The 17,665-nt window shown below is 42.4% G+C and overlaps 1 protein-coding gene across 1 annotated transcript in view; it reads left to right on the top strand.

Annotated features, from left to right (window-relative positions):
- The window catches only part of nlgn2a (neuroligin 2a), a 168,654-nt gene extending 161,866 nt beyond the window's left edge, over positions 1-6,788 (top strand). The window contains exons 6-9 of the mRNA XM_063900657.1: positions 2,833-3,098; positions 4,220-4,373; positions 5,307-5,673; positions 5,954-6,788. Of these exons, the coding sequence (XP_063756727.1) occupies positions 2,833-3,098; positions 4,220-4,373; positions 5,307-5,673; positions 5,954-6,788 (1,622 nt within the window). The remainder of the gene's footprint in view (positions 1-2,832; positions 3,099-4,219; positions 4,374-5,306; positions 5,674-5,953) is intronic.
- Positions 6,789-17,665: the final 10,877 nt, after the last annotated feature.

The following is a 17,665-nucleotide window of genomic DNA, read 5'->3' as shown; positions in this document are numbered from 1 at the left end:
CATCTGTCTGAATCCTCGCTGTGTGTGTGTGTGTGTGTGTGTGTGTGTGTGTGTGTGTGTGTGTGTGTGTGTGTGTGTGTGTGTGTGTGTGTGTGTGTGTGTGTGTGTGTGTGTGTGTGTGTGTGTGTGTGTGTGTGTGTGTGTGTGTTTGTGTCTGAAGCACCAAGCAGACGTCTCTAACTTTGACTCATTCTGTCTGTGTAGATGTGCTTTAATAACAAATGTGTGTCGTCAAAGCTCCAGTGAGCATCTGTACCCTGCTGCCGTGTCACTGTGTCCATTCATCCCAGCCCCTATAATTACACTGCCTACCCTTCATGTTAACCCAGCACACCCAACCTTTCTCCACTCATTGGCAGGTGATCCAATTAGCCGTTAGTAACCTCCCAAAACCCCAATTATTTGATATTGATGTCATAACAGGGGCCATGCATAGTGTGTGGAAAGTTTTACCTTATTTCTGTGATATAACACAAACATAATTATGCTGCATTATAGGGTTATGTGTTCTACTCTGAATAGTTATAAGCACTTGTAAATATCTATAAAAAACCAACAATAATGACGTATAATGTCACATATTCCTAATAGTCCCTAGATGCAGGTTTCCCACTAATATTTAATTAATTTATTTCTGTTTTCTTAAAGCAAACAATGACCATTTATAGCAACTTATAACCAGCTTTTAATGTATAATATCTGAAAATGATTCAGGACAGTTAATGGATAAGCCATTGTAAAAAGATTATGTATTATGGGAACTATTATGTGCTTTAATCCCTGCAAAAAAATGGCACAGACTGACTAGCAGTTTTGAAAAGTTTTGATACTTCACCTTATAAGTCATTAAAGCCTTTTGAACATGTGATTATAACTTTGTGTACAGTGCTGTAAGCATTACATCGTAAGTGTGTTTATAATGAATTAGAGACTGGATCATTATTAAAAGTGTTTATTTCTTAAATTTGTACACTGTTTAGGAACCAAAGTATGGAAAGAGCAAATACTAAACGTTAACTCCAGTGTTGAGATGCATTATCATGACTGCTAACTATGTCTTATTGAGGTTATTAGCAACTGTAGAATGAAGAAAGCAAAGTTTAAACCACTTTTGTAGATGATATCTCTCAAAATGTCATAAGGAGTTAAATCATATCTAAAAGCATCCTATGGCATACCACTGTCTGCATTATTTATGGAGCTATAGTCAGGATGGTAAGCCTAACTTAACATGAAAAAAAGAAGGAAAAGAAAGGTAAACAGCTAGCTAAGCTTCTCAAAAGTGCTATAATACACTTATCAGCTTACCTCCCATCTCCAGGTTTGTACTCAACATTTGGACACATGTTATATAAAACTCATTCAACTCCAGAAAAGTACATTTAGTGTATTCATGATTTACCTTTTCTCAGATGGCTAATGTGCACTGGATATCTTGCTTGCTTGTTTATTTTTGGAAAGCAACCAGCCATTGATAGTCATTGTGGCTCAATTATATGTTTTCAGGGACACCCCCCCCCCCCCCTTTTAAGCAGCTGATGGACCATAACGGTTGGGAAAGCCTGTATTAACCCCTTGTCCCCTGTTGCTGACAACCAACCCCCCTCACCCCGCCACCAGTCCATTCTCATGCCTCCGCTTTGTCATCAACCCATCGTAACACCAGCCCTCTAGACGCCGCCTGTCTGTCATTCTCCCCCCCTCACTGTCCCCCGCCAGGGACGCCAGGTAAGGAGTCTGTCATCCCCACCCTTTAGGGACACCAATCATGTCACCAACACGCTGTCGCAAATCAAAAACGACAGCAGACACGCACAGGATGGATGGCAGGAGGGAAGTGGTAGACAGGACAGAGAGAGGTTATAAGTGACGCTGATATGATAAGGGGTTGGAGATTTAAAGGGGGGAGACAGCACCCAAAGTATCCTGTATTTAAGGGAAGAGGAGGAGACATTATCCCGGTTTTGAGGAAGAATATAGTAGACAAATCTAGTTAAGTACTGAGCGAGGAAGGCTCTCTTGGAGTGAGAACTTATTTTGAATTGAATAATACCGTCTTTTTCTGTTCAGATGTGTAGGTGTAGCTGTTTCCAAGCTGCTTCTTACTATAATTGATTTCCCAGGGAAAGGGGGCTCTGTAGCTCTGCTTAATAATTAACTGACCAATCTTCAGCCCAAGAGAGGGAAGAGAAAGAAAAAAGGGGATCGCGAGAGGAAAGGAGTGAGTCAGGCGGCCTCTTAACGAGCCACTTGAGTGGTTCAAACAGCACCAGAAAGGCAGAACCGAGGCGACGGAGAGAGACAAAGAGGAAGAGTGGGAGGGAGGAACACAGCCAGGGAGAGAGGGAGAGAAGAAACAGCCAGCACGAGAAAGGAAAATGGCTCTCTTGACGTCTCAGATGAGCTTATTCCCAGTTTGGCGTCTTTTTTAGCCCTGTAGCATGCTCTATTCGAGATGCTCTGGGTCTGTACTCCTATAATGCCTCTGCCAAATTTAGTCCAGTGAGAATAATGAGATGAAAAAGTGAAATTGGAAGTTTTTAAAAAATGTTTTAGCAGTCTTTACCGGCCTCTGTCGCCACGGTGGTTTCCTCATGTTGTCGTTAGATGTGGTCAAAATGTAATCATTCTTTTAGTGGAAATAGAGATGTATAATTTTCATATCAAGAAGTCTAAACGCATAACACAGAACTTTCCTTCCTGCCGGCAAATAACAAACGTGGTGGGAAAAGCACATGACATTTAGAGAGATCACACAATATTTAAACATGCTTTGGTCATATTCACCCCTTCATACAGGGTTATAATGATCTTTTTCTTCCATCTCCTCAGGTCTGTTCCACAGGGCCATAGCTCAGAGTGGAACAGCCATCTCCAGCTGGTCCGTCAACTACCAGCCCCTCAAGTACACTAAGATCCTGGCCCGGAAGGTGGGCTGCACGTACACAGAGACGGCCGACCTGGTCGACTGCCTGAGGCGCAAGAACTTCCGGGAGCTGGTGGACCAGGACATCCAGCCAGCCCGCTACCACATCGCCTTTGGCCCTGTGGTGGACGGAGACGTGGTGCCCGACGACCCTGAGATCCTCATGCAGCAGGTGAGGGTCCACCATGCAAAGAGAACATGGAGAACGTGTTGAAGGAGGTGTGACCTTTCCACAGAGTTAGGCTCTGGCTGTGACATTTAGCAGCTGGTGTGACCTTGCATCCTAAAACGCTCCGTGTTAGATTCTCTACCCGTGGCTCACACATTTTTTTTGCTTGTGATCCCATTCATACAAATCATTGTATACTTGCAGAACCTTTCTTCACAGATTGTGATCTCTTCAACCCATGACTGATTTTCTCTTTCAGCTTAAATGGAGTAATTTTAGGAGGTAAAACCATACAGTATTAAACAAGGACACAGAACAGACCAGGAATAATCCAAAAGATCAAACTTATTATTTTCTGACTTCTTATTTTGTTATTTCTTATTCTTTTTTTGCAATTCTTAATATTGCTTTTACTTATAAGCTCTCTAAGTTCTTAATTCTCAGGATTGACGTCCATTTGTTTACATTTCTCACATAAGGGATAACCAGCTTGTAATGTATAATATACAGGAAATGAGACAGACTGAGGGAAAGTGTTAAAAAAGATAATATAAAAAGTGATTTGACCCTTTATACTATTATTATTATTATTATTATTATCATCATCATCATATAATGGATATGGTATAATTGTATAGATGTAATATACATGTATATGTCAACTGGATTTATTTTCCTAGTTTCATACTTTTATTATGATAAATTCTTTATTGCTTTTATGATAGACAAACAAATGTAAAACTCACACTGAGAAATGACAATATCATCATAACTCAAACGGGAAACAGAAAGAAAGAAAATTAAAAATGGACAATAAATGTAAGATGAAGATATTGGCTGTATACGTATGTTTCCAGCTTTGCTTGATACTGTTATTTTAACATCATGCACCACTCACTTACAAACACTTTAAATGAGTTTTATGTAGGACTGCTACTGCCCCTACTTGAATTCATTCACCTTCACCTTGTGCCTGCCTTTTACTGAGCTTGTAGGTATTGTCCCACAACAAAAGCTAAACATGACCATTATTGGCATAAATACTACATACAAATATGAAAGAACGCCTTCATAATTGTACTGAATTCAGCACTCAACATGTACTTCCCCTCTTGCACCACCAGGGGGAGTTCCTCAACTATGACATCCTGATAGGAGTGAACCAAGGCGAGGGGCTGAAGTTTGTGGATGACAGCGAGGACAACGATGGCATCACAGCTGCCGCATTCGACTACACCATCTCCAACTTCGTGGACAACCTCTACGGCTACCCTGAAGGTAGGGACCGTCGACATTGTACTCCATCCAGGCTGCAATGTACTCTCTCTGAGTGTACCGCCTCTAGGATGACACCCTAGAGGCGGTAATGAAAACTTCCTGGGGCCCACACACACAAAACTGAAATTAAAGGATAAATTGCAAAAATAAAAAGAACATAAAGTTCTAAAAGTAAACAATACATAATAACACAAAACTGATATTATAAAACAATTGAATAAATGATGTAACATTCTCTGGTAGATGAGTTTGATACACACTATAAAAAAAAGGTTCATATTCTGTTGTTCATCATCATTATATGCTTTCCAAAAAATAGCTAAAACAACAACATGTCCAAAGATAGAGCTCCCAGTGGAATTGAATGTCTTTAAAAACAATATGTGGGCAAAGAATGAGAAAAGAGATCAAATGTGAGCCCGGCAAAGAGCAGCAACCAAGACAGGCATGTTAAAGAGGTTGCCTATCATCCAGATTATCTTTCACCGTGGTGGGTCTGTGCTTTGGCCTTTGAGACTCCGTGGGCACTAATGCCGTCTGTCATCATCCCCCAGGCAGCCAGCTCCCAATCACAGTGCTGTTGTTCTCCACAGATCAGCCTGCAAAGCCCTCACAGCGGGTCACAGTCAAAATACAGACGCATTTTGATAATGCAGTCACGCTTCCTCTCAAGTGCCTGTCACTCATTCTTCTCTAAGAGAGGCATATTTCCTCTTTTGCCCTTTGTGTCACTCAGTCACTATTTGCCTCAGCTTTATCTATCATACATGCATACAACAGTCTTTACCTATTCCTGTCATTCCAGTTCTTTGTACTTCTATGAATATCTTCTATCCCTGTCGACTCTTTTCTCTCAACTTATCACACTTTTCTCTTGTTCCCCCTTCCCCTTTTTTTTCCTGTCCCTCTCCCTTCCTGCGTCTTATCCTCCAGGCAAAGACATCCTGAGGGAGACCATAAAGTTCATGTACACTGACTGGGCAGACAGAGACAATGGCGATATGCGAAGGAAAACCCTCTTAGCGCTGTTCACAGACCACCAGTGGGTGGCGCCGGCAGTGGCCACCGCTAAACTCCACGCCGAGTTTCAGTCTCCGGTTTACTTTTACACGTTTTACCACCACTGCCAGACGGAGACGCGCCCCGAATGGGCCGATGCCGCACATGGAGATGAGATACCGTACGTATTTGGCGTGCCCATGATCGGTGCCACGGATCTGTTCCCATGCAACTTCTCGAAGAATGACGTGATGCTGAGCGCCGTGGTCATGACTTACTGGACCAACTTCGCCAAGACTGGGTAGGTCTATCTGATGATTTGTATTTTTTATATTTGAATTTCTCTTTTTGCTGTAGTGCGAATGCAGGATAGACTAGCTCGGTGTAGTGCCTCTTCAGTAGTAGAGTAGTGGGTTTTTTCTTTCTGTTTAACAACCACATGTTGGTAGAGTTCCTAAAAGCTAAGTGTCCTGTCTCTCGTCGTTTAAAGTTTTTTTCCAGATGTCGCCACAATTAATACAAAGCTTTGAAACCAGATTGATTAAAATATTGACCGAGATGTCCCCTCTCTCCTCCATTAGGGACCCCAACCTGCCTGTCCCTCAGGACACCAAGTTCATTCACACAAAGCCAAACCGCTTTGAAGAGGTCATCTGGACCAAGTTCAACTCCAAGGACAAGCAGTACCTCCACATTGGCTTAAAACCTCGTGTTAGGGACAACTACAGGGCCAACAAGGTGGCCTTCTGGCTGGAGTTAGTCCCCCACCTCCACAGTCTACATGAAGAGCTCTTCCCCACAACCACCCGCTCTCCGTCGGGTCCTGGCTCAGGCAGCCAGAGACCCTGGCCTAGAACACCGGGCCCTCGCACTACCCGTCATCCCTACCCTACCTTCCCCTCTGATCCGGAGCCTTATGGTTCGGAGCGTCCACGCCAGGAGCTTTTCCCCGGTGACACCCGGGACTACTCCACTGAGCTGAGTGTGACAGTCGCTGTGGGGGCGTCACTGCTCTTCCTCAACATCCTGGCCTTTGCCGCACTTTACTACAAGCGTGACAAGCGGCACGAGATGCGACGCCACCGGCTGTCTCCCCAACGGGGCGGGCCTGCCAATGACCTGGCTCACAGCCAGGAGGAGGAGATCATGTCGCTTCAGATGAAGCACTCGGAGCACGACGCTCACCACGACATGGAGCCTCTGCGGCCCCACGACATCCTACGACCTGCCTGCCCGCCCGACTACACGCTGGCGCTGCGCCGTGCCCCCGACGACGTGCCGCTGATGACGCCTAACACCATCACCATGATCCCCAGTACCATCACTGGCATGCAGCCTCTTCATGCCTTCAACACTTTTCCTTCCACCGGCCACAACAACACCCTGCCCCATCCCCACTCTACCACCAGGGTATAGTAGGGACTAAGGACCAGAAATACTGGCTCGAGAAGGGAGGCCTCTGGATTTGGGCCTTTGTTCTGTTCTCTTATACTCTTGTTTCTCCAAAAACAGCTCCACCTCCTCCATCATGCTGTCAAACTTAGCAGCTCCACTGGTGGTGTGTGGAGAAGCAGCTGAACAGGATCAGTTAAGGGGTGACTCAGATCTTTCAGAGATACTTTCTTCATAGGTCTGCTCTTTCCAGACCGAAGCCCCCTGACATTTGTCACAACGACGAATGCGTTTTCGGCCCTCGCAGTTTCCATCATGTTGTTCTTTTCTCTACCTGGTGTGTTATGTGCATATATTGTTCTCTTTTCTACATCTGTGTCTTATCCATGCTTTGTTCCTCTCATTGAACATGTGGTTCTCTCCCTCTCCCCAGGGCTCCTTTGCTCTAAGGACTCACAAGCAGCTGAGCTGTAGGAGTGGGCATAGAGTACATACAGTAATCGCATAGCTCTGAAAACATTGATATCTGACACTTTCATTACTACCAGCATTCTTTGTGCCAAGTATGTACTACTGTGTTTGCATCGAGGGAGAAAAAATCTAAAGAAAATTCTCAATTATTCCTATTTACTGTCAATTTACAGATGCTGTGTGTTCTCATGACAAAGTGCCAAACTGGCCCTTGATTGTGATTTATTCTTTCTTTCATCTTCTGTTTTCTTTTATTTTCATGCATTTGTTTAATTGTTGTTTTTTGTGGAAAGAATTTTTTGCTGAAAATATAGATATAGAGAAATGATATTATATATAGTTATATATAAATGTGTACAAAGGAGAAAGTATATAAATGGGTTTTCTCAGTGGGGATCTATGCATGACTTATTTTTAAAGAGGATGCCGGGGGGTGGGGGGGGACACTGTATCTGTCAATGCACGTTTCCCAAATCTAATCAAATCATATCGGTCCACTCTTGATATCTTGTTTTATCTCACAGAACAAAAGCAACACAGACGGTCCTGTAGTATCCCTTTACCTCCAAACCTTTATTATTAAAAAAAGAGTAATCACCACAAATCTCATGAGCTGTTGAACAACTCTTCCAATCCTTTTCCCCTATATGACGTTATTTCCAGGGTTTTTCTCCTACCAGATGTTAAACCACGCCAACCATCTTAGAGGAGCTACTTTTTCTTCCCATCTGTATGAAGACGATCGTTTTTAGCGTACCAGATCTGTTGTTGTAGTTTGCCTGTACAGAATTATTTTTGTAATTATTTTCCCCACATGCATATTCTGTTAGGTGTGTGTGTGTGTGTGTGTGTGTGTGTGTGTGTGTGTGTGTGTGTGTGTGTGTGTGTGTGTGTGTGTGTGTGTGTGTGTGTGTGTGTGTGTGTGTGTGTGTGTGTGTGTGTGTGTGTGTGTGTGATTTGTCAGACCTGCTTTACATGGGTGTAGGTGGGCCCTAATTAAACCACGAAGACATAGAGAGGCAGACAGGCAGGAGCCCCCCGCGGTAAAAAAGTAGAGCTCCGTCCTGCTGCGTACGCAAACATCCCGCTCCTTATCAGCACTTACTCCCCTCCCACTGATTACTAACACCCATATTGCGGTGATCACCCGCGACCAGCCCCCTGGGATGACCGTAAAACTCCGAAACACCTGACTTCACTGTGTCAGCTGCGTTCCACACAATTTCTGACCTCAGTTCAGCTCTCACACTCAAGGGTTAATAATTCACTAAGCTTGTGACTTTTTTGTGTTGTAAATTAAACTTTAAGCACACTGAGGGTAACTGCGGCCTGCGTCGCATAGCTGCAAGATGAAAAAGGGGTTCGGATCTCCTAAACAGGGTAAAAGCAACACAGTGGGCAGCTGCTGTCTCGGATTCTGCTCCTTTCGTTGGAGTAAGAGTGTGTAGGCCAACAGCGATTCCCCTCACCTCCTCCAATTCTCTGCTGGATCTCAAAAATGGGTCATCTCTGGTTAATACAGTACGTTCATGAACTGTTGTTGGAGCCCACAGGAACACATGGTAGCCTACATCCAGTATTGGAGAAGTTAGTCACTGGTGCTGTCTTTGCTTGTGCTCTAGCTTTAGCCTGTTTGTTTGTTTTCTATTTTATTACTGCCTACCGGGGGAGGGCTGGAGAGGGAGAAATATACCTGGCTGCTCCTGTCAGAGATTTTGTAAGCCCGCTGAAAAAGGAAATGTGCACAATGTTAAACACAAAACAACTGACTTGGTTGTGCTGCCCGTGGATAAATGCTGTGGAAGAGATGATGGACAGCGAGGGGAAAGGTGCACGCTGCGGAAAATAGACTTTGGGAGGAAATAGGAAAAAGACTTGCAGCCTTAAATGTAGAAATCACAGAAGGATGAACTAATCATTTGCAAATAAAGACATTCAAAGGCATGGCCATCTTTCTACCCACAATGTTTGACAGGAGGATACCCTGCTCATCGTCCCACGGGGGGTCTGATAGGTGTAAGCGGACCCATATGAACCCTTTTCTACTCCTGCAGATAATGAGGCCGTGAGGGGTTGTGAGGTTAACCTCACCACAACACAGCTACAATGACACCACCAGAGGTGAAAATATCAACAAGGTCCTCAGTTTGGTCTGTTTTCCCCTGTCTATTTTATAAGCTAACACTAGAGGGCGCCATTGAAGCGGCTTCACTGCCGTCCAACCACTCTTGAGATTGGATATGTGAAGAAAAACGCTGAACTGGACAAGAGGACAGAGACAGACACTCAACATCTGGAGGAAGATCAAAACTGTACATTTTTATGTGTAAGAATCAAACAGACAAAATATTTGTAAATATTAAGTTTCTTGTTTGTTTTTTCTTTTTTTCTTTTTGAGTGAATGAATGAAATGCTTACTTTGTGACAACAAGAAGACAACAGGTGCAGTTTGCAACAAAAAAGGGTCACCAGCTTGAGGTTTCACATCGACTGCTTGCCGACATCCCTTTTCATGCCTTTAGAAAATGACCTTTTTCCTTTACTTTGTTTCATGTCGCCCATTATCACATGGGTATCCTGTAGCATCCTGATTCATTAGCAGGAAAGTCACTGTAGCAGAAATTCATCTCCACTGCAGCCCACACACCGCCCCAGACGCTGTAGTTAGCGTTTGCTGGTTTGAATATTACAAATTAAAATGTAAAAATATAGTTTAAGTCTTGTTTATATGAGGTTGTAGTAGAGGGTGTCAATTACTCTGCATTATTTCCTTCTTTTTTGGGTTTAAGCTTTAGAGATATGATCCAACTATTTTCCTGATGAATGTGTGCTGCATGAGGGATTTAACTTCAAAGTATTTATGGAGGCTAAGAGCAAGTTAACGGAGTGCAGGAACCTTGCGTTTGGACACTGAACGCAAAGACAGTTAAATGTTAGCTCACTTCACATGTAGCAGTGTTAACCTGTGGCCCCTGAACACGTGGGCCCACATGAGGGCTTTGATACCAAGATGCCTCACAGAGTAATGAGATCACACAGCTGGGCTGAACTGTCCCTACACACACTGTGTTGCATTGTGATCATGGAGGTTGTGTTGACCATTTGATGTAGCAGTGAACAGTTGCATGTTCTTAACAGTTAAGAATGGGAGGAACAAGTAAATCTCAAAAAGGCCAGTGCACTTTCAGAAGTTGAATTTGTGCGTTTAGTGGTGGATCAGACTGGAAGTATGTGGACACACACCTAGCCTCAACAAACTGCAGTCAGCCAAGCAAACCAAAATGACTTCATATGGCACATGGTAAAGACAGTGACACACACACACACACGATTCTCCAGCTGGGTCTCCATTGCGGAGTTGCACCTGTTGTCTTGTTTTTACATTCTTTGTTGAATTCAGAAACCCAAGACTTGAGATGAAGAAAAATGTTAAATAATGGAATTTAAAAAAAGATGATTATTAAAAAAAGTATAGTAAAACTATATAATAAATGAGGTGATGATATTTCTGTTTACTTTAGAAGTTATTATACACTGTATGCTGTGATTCTGATCTGGGAAACATTAAAGACATTCATAGCCAGTGTGCAGATTTGCTCTCTTTATTGAAATAGTAAACAGCAGTAAGGATACATGTTAACAATACATAGAATGAATGGGATTTTCATTACGGAAATATGTAGAATCAGATACTTCACAGACACAAAAGATTATAAATTCTGAGTAAAAGGAAGATCATGTACAGTGGGGAGAACAGGTATTTGATACACTGCCGATTTTGCAGGTTTTCCCACTTACAGAGCATGTAGAGGTCTGTCATTTTTATCATAGGTACTGTTACGTCCCCACTAAAGTCTAGGGGACCTGGAGACTGTAACACGCGACAACCAATTAATGAGTAAGTCAGGTTAAAGGTCACAGACAATGTTTATTTGTACTCACAAAAGAATACACAACAAATGTTCTTCAGGTGAGGAGGAGGAGGAGACAAGGGAGATTGTGCCAAATAAAAGAAATAAATATAACAAAAACCAGGCCTATCTCTACATCTCTCTTCTGAAACAAACTCAACCAAAAAACCCTCACTTCCTGAACTACTAACAAGTGGACAAAGCAAAATACAGGGGTGGCAACAATCCGCTAACCTAGTGTGTCTAACATAGGTTATCTACGTGATGAGATATAAAGGGTACCCCAACTTACCTAACTCCTCCACCTCCCACCACACACACAGTCACAACATATAGCATAGGCTACGCGATTGTCACAATAGTTTAACACGCAGTCAAATTCAGTCAGCAGCAGGCCCAGCAGTGAGACCGAGAAGGCTTCCTGGTTGTCTCCTTTATGGCTGGTCCTGGGTGCTGATTGGTCCGCTGAGGGTGAGGAGCCAATCAGTCATCAGTCAGAGATGCCCAGGCAGGTACTGATCAGCTGCTGATTAGCTGTAGTGAATGACAGGGAGTAGAGAAAAGAGCAGGAGGCAAGAAACAAAAGTACAGCCTGCTCGGCACGTAACAGGTACTCTTCAACTGTGAGAGAAGGAATCTAAAACAAAAATCCAGAACATCACATTGTATGATTTTTAAATAAATAATTTGCATTTTATTGCATGACAAGTATTTGATCACCTACCAACCAGTAAGAATTCCGGCTCTCTCACCGACCTGTTAGTGTTTCTTTAAGAAGCCCTCCTGCTCTCCACTCATTACTTGTATTAACTGCACCAGTTTGAACTCCTTACCTGTATAAAAGAGACCTGTCCACACACTCAATCAAACAGACTCCAACCTCTCCACAATGGCCAAGACCAGAGAGCTGTGTAAGGACATCAGGGATAAAATTGTAGACCTGCACAAGGCTGGGATGGGCTACAGGACAATAGGCAAGCAGCTTGGTGAGAAGGCAACAAGTGTTGGCGCAATTATTCGAAAATGGAAGAAGTTCAAGATGACGGTCAATCTCCCTCGGTCTGGGGCTCCATGCAAGATCTCACCTCGTGGGGCATCAATGATCATGAGGAAGGTGAGGGATCAGCCCAGAACTACACGGCAGGATCTGGTCAATGGCCTGAAGAGAGCTGGGACCACGTAGTTACACACTACGCCGTCATGGATTAAAATCCTGCAGCGCACGCAAAGTCCCCCTGCTCAAGGCAGCGCATGTCCTGGCCCGTATGAAGTTTGCCAATGACCATCTGGATGATCCAGAGGAGGAATGGGAGAAGGTCATGTGGTCTGATGAGACAAAAATAGAGCTTTTTGGTCTGAACTCCACTTGCCGTGTTTGGAGGAAGAACAAGGATGAGTACAACCCCAAGAACAGCATCCCAACCGTGAAGCATGGAGGTGGACACATCATTCTTTGGGGATGCTTTTCTGCAAAGGGGACAGGACGACTGCAGCGTATTGAGGGGAGGCTGGATGGGGCCATGTATCGCGAGATCTTGGCCAACAACCTCCTTCCCTCAGTAAGAGCAGTGAAGATGGCTCGTGGCTGGGTCTTCCAGCATGACAACAACCCAAAACACACAGCCAGGGCAACTAAGGAGTGGCTCCGTAAGAAGCATCTCAATGTCCTGGAGTGGCCTAGCCAGTCTCCAGACCTGAACCCAATAGAAAATCTTTGGAGGGAGCTGAAAGTCAGTATTGCCCAGCGACAGCCCCGAAACATGAAGGATCTGGAGAAGATCTGGAAGTAGGAGTCGGCCAAAATCCCTGCTGCAGTGTGTGCAAACCTGGTCAAGAACTACAGGAAATGTCTGCTCTCTGTAATTGCAAACAAAGGTTTCTGTACCAAACATTAAGTTCTGTTTTTCTGATGTATCAAATACTTATGTCATGCAGTAAAATGCAAATGAATTACTTAAAAATCCTACAATGTGATTTCCTGGATTTTTGTTTTAGATTCCATCTCTCACAGTTGAAGAGTACCTATGATAAGAATGACAGAATACTACATGCTTTGTAAGTGGGAAAACCTGCAAAATCGGCAGTGTATCAAATACTTGTTCTCCCCACTGTATGATGCTGAACTTGATCAAAACTTTACACTGCCATGTCCACTTTTACATTGAATGATCTTTTAAGTGATTAATAAATGTAAATATGTAATATCAGACACTTAGTTGAAAAAAAAAAGAAGTCGTTACAGATATTTTTCTAAGAAAATAAATGACATATACTCGATTAGGTAAGAAAGACATCCTGGAGGATAAACTACATGTTGACATTTAGACTGAAATATATTTAAAACCTTCACCATACAACAACAAAAACTATTCAGAAAAACAAAATCGAATAGATTATAACTTTCTGGAAAACAATCACATATCATCCTCAACCTGATTCAAACGTGTTGTCATGTGTACATGTTGACATGCTAAATATGAACTAAATGATGCTTTAATTGATTAGAGAATAATAAAATATGGCATTTGATGCAGCCCATAACACATTTTGAGTAACTAGTATAAAATGAACCTTAAAATGTAAATATTTGGAGCTAAATACTCAATTGAAATAAAAACCAAGAGTTTCATGTTTTGGTAAAAAGAATACATATATCACTCAATAGGGTAAGAATAAAAGGCCTATATTAAGACATTGTATAATCTTCATGTTGACATGAAGACTGAATGATATTTTAAAACATTGATAAGTCAAATATTTTTATGACAAAACCACAGAAAAAAAAGCATATATTTTTGCATCAGTCACAACCAAAATCAAATTTGATTAATTCTATGATAACATTTATCTGAAGCAAAGAAGATGGATTTAGAGTCTGTTAATCAAAATGAAAGGTTTACACATTCCTTGTAAGTTGTGGCGAAATATATGGTCAACCTTGCCATCTCATAAACAGCATGTTAGTTTGTGTGCTTCTCTTCATATAAATCAAGAGAAATCTAAATATCCATGAGAGGATGATGACTGTAATGAGGAGGACGTGCAGCTCTGTGAGCACAAAGCTGGTAGTTTCTCATTTGATCTAAAATGCATTTTTGAGGCTTGCCTCTGCTTGCTCCTTCTTGATAGCTTTCCAAGCGCCAGGAATATCAGCAGGCTTTGCTTCGTATGCTGCTGCAAACTCATCATTAAACTTTGCCATTACATATTTCCAGTAGTCTGACGCCTGGAGGCTTCCATCTGGTGGGATTTTCCAGTCCGGATACATTTCTTTGTAACGCTTGTAAGGGTGTAGTTGATCATTCGTATCATTGCAGCAAAAACAACCGTCACTGATCACAGAGGAAGAGCATATGTCAATGCAAAGGATTTGTGTATCAATCCATCTGTATGTACCCAGACCTTCTGGTCGATGAAGTGAAGCGAAGTGCTCGGTGTGGGCGGTTCCTCCTGCCTCACAAGGTGCTTTGCAAAACAGACACTGTTTACCACATCCAATCAGGTCGTCGAAAAGCTCGTTCTGAGGATTCACATGAAGGTTCTGTAGTTTAGTTTGGATGGGTGTTCTTTTAAACTCTCTCTAAGAGTTTGTGCCATGTCCTTCACACACTCAGTCAGCCAGTGAGCAAACTGATCCTGATCTGCATTGTTCAGGATCATGAACGCCCCAAGAGCATCCTGGGAAATGACCAGTTTGTCACAAAGCTCCTGACAGACATCTTCAACAAATGACTTTACGTTGCCACTGTTTTCTGTTTTAGCTTTCTGGATAGCATTATTTATGCTGTTGATACATGACTGGAGATGTTGTTCCTCAAACATCGTAGACCCTTTTGAGAAGCGTTCCAATATTTTGTTGAGGATCCATTTCTTTACATATTCCTCATAGGAGCAAATAAAGCTCTCGTACTTTTCAAAGTCATCCTGTGAGAGCAGATCCAGTAAAACTGAATACTGGAAGGACATTCTTGTGCTGAACTGCTCACTTGTCTTCATTTCACCAATGATATCAGGACCCAGGGAACGGTTGACAAAGTCTTCCACTGCAGGCTTCAAGCAGAGGTCTGTGAACTCTGCAGCCTTCTTCTGGCACTGGTCTACATTACGGAACACGTCTTTAAAGTCAGCAAGAAACTTGTCTTTGTTTTTGTTCAGACATATGTAGGGATCATTGACATAGAGGAAATATTCATGCATTTCTGAAACCTTCTGGCTGCAGCTCCACAGATGTGCTGTTTCAGAGAGACTTCAAAAGTGATGTCTGTTCCAACGTCCTTATTGTTTTGCAGCCTCTCATCAATCATGTTTAAAATCTCATCGATGTAGGTGTCATGGTAATTGCTCTTTCTTTCGATCTTTTCAGTCACCATCTGTGAGCAAACTGTGATGATGCTGTCAGCTGTTTGTTGTACAGCTTTTGTGTGACTTGCACTGAACAATTTTTGAACTTGCCTGTAAAATCCTTCAGCTTTATATTTAAAAGGATCCAGTCCACAATCTTTCAGACTTTTTTGACTTAAATCATTTGCGTGACTTCCCTTGGTTGATAGATTTGCTCTCAGGCGGTGAAGCACACTGGTGAAAATGTCCTCAACCTTCATTTCTGAACAGGATAGTTCACTCACTGTTTGAGTCCACATCTTGTCAAACTCTTCGTCCAGCTCTTTTTCTGACATCTTGACTTTCTTCTTTCTGCATTCTTCAATCAAAGCACAAACTTTGCCCTCTAATTCAGTCGTGTGGTTCTCCTTGATTCTATCAAGTTTTAACATCCCCTGTCTGATGTCGGCTGCTGCTGTGAGTTGATCTTTCACAGACCGTTCCATTTCTTTTCGAAGGCTCTTTGCGCTGTTTGCAAACTCCTGTCTGTATCCTTCAACAAGATGGACATGACCCTCTGTTTGCTTGAATACTCTTCCAGATTTCCAAGAATCGTTGTCTCCCACAGCTCTGTCAAAGCTTCGTTTGTCTTGGTTGGCTGACTAAATACTTTTTTGCCCCACTGTATATCTTGTTTTTTTGCATTGCTGCTACAGAACGCCACTTCTGTCTTTATGTGACACTCCTACTTCCCAGTTATGACCCAGCCTAATTCAACAGTGCTGTCTGATGGGGGTGACATTAGATTTACCAGCTTTAAATGTAAAGGACTTAATAATCCTATAAAACGTAGCAAGGCTTTACACCATCTCCACAACTTGGGTCCCCACATAATATTTTTTCAAGAAACTCACCTTAAGGGTACTGATCATTTGAAATTGAAGAGGGGATGGGTAGGTCAAATTTATCATTCTTCATTTGGTGGCAAAGCAATTCTGTTACATAAATCTGTTCCCTTTGTTCACGCAACAGTCATTTCTGATTCTAATTGCAGATTCGTCATAGTTACTGGCCAGATTCCATAACACCCGTGTGGCTTTAGTTGATGTTTATGCTGCCAATTGTGATGTGCCTTTTTTAAACGTCTTTCCTTAAAGATTCCGATATGTCTTCACATTTCTTGATATTAGGAGGAGACTTTGACTGCTGGCTTAATCCCCACTTGGACCGCCCTTCGTTAAGGTCTGTATGCCTTCAAGGTCGACCAAAGTAATTCAGTGTTTTATGGAAGAGTTTGCCGTTTCCGACGCCTGGTGCTTTTTTAACCCTTCTAAACGGGAATATTCTTTTTTTCATGTTTATCCTACTTTTACACGCATGGATTTTTTCCTAGTTGATAACAGATTACTCCCATCTGTGTCCGCATGTAGATATGATGCCATTGTCATATCTGATTACGCTCCGATATCTATGAATATACATTTAAAAAACTGTACTACTACACGTGCGACATGGCGTCTTAATACACGCTTACTCTCAAATGAATATTTTGTTGGATTTGTTTCACAGCAAATAGATTTTCTTGTTAGCCTGAACAAAACGCCTGATGTCTCAGCCTCTGTGTTGTGGGAAGCATTAAAGGCATATTATATCTTTGCAGGATATGAGGGAAACATTGAAAACAAAAACTGACTAATCTGGCACAACACATTTCTCACTGGATAATATAAATGCACATCCCAAACCCCAAAGGTATAAAAGAAACCTCCCTCCGTTAAAGGCAAGTTTGATGCCCCTAACGACAATCTTCCCACGGGAACTTTTCTGCTCCAAACCAAAACCCCGGAAATTACGTGGGAAAAGGGCTACACACCATTACGCCAGGTTTCCCCTCTTTTCAAAAATCCCTAAGACCCAAAAAATTTTTCGGGGTGAAACTACTAACCTCGGAAATAAATAAGAAATTAAAAATTTGTTTTTTGGCCCGTACCGTCAAAACTTTGCCCTTTTTTTCCCCCAAATTTTTGGGGTTTTTTTTTAATGTTTTTGGGCCCTTTCCCCTTTTGGGGGAAACCCTTTTTGCAGAACAACTAAAAAACCCCAATTACTATTGCAAAAATCAAAGTAGCGTGTTTTCTCTTCAAGGGGGAAAATGTCCGGGACCAAAAGGGTTTAACCCTTCCGAGTTCTATAAAAAAA

The sequence above is a fragment of the Eleginops maclovinus genome, chromosome 14 (genome assembly GCF_036324505.1).
Source record: "Eleginops maclovinus isolate JMC-PN-2008 ecotype Puerto Natales chromosome 14, JC_Emac_rtc_rv5, whole genome shotgun sequence".
Lineage (NCBI taxonomy): Eukaryota > Metazoa > Chordata > Actinopteri > Perciformes > Eleginopidae > Eleginops > Eleginops maclovinus.
Note: the sequence above shows the minus strand (reverse complement) of the source record. Positions and strands in the feature narration are given on the sequence as shown.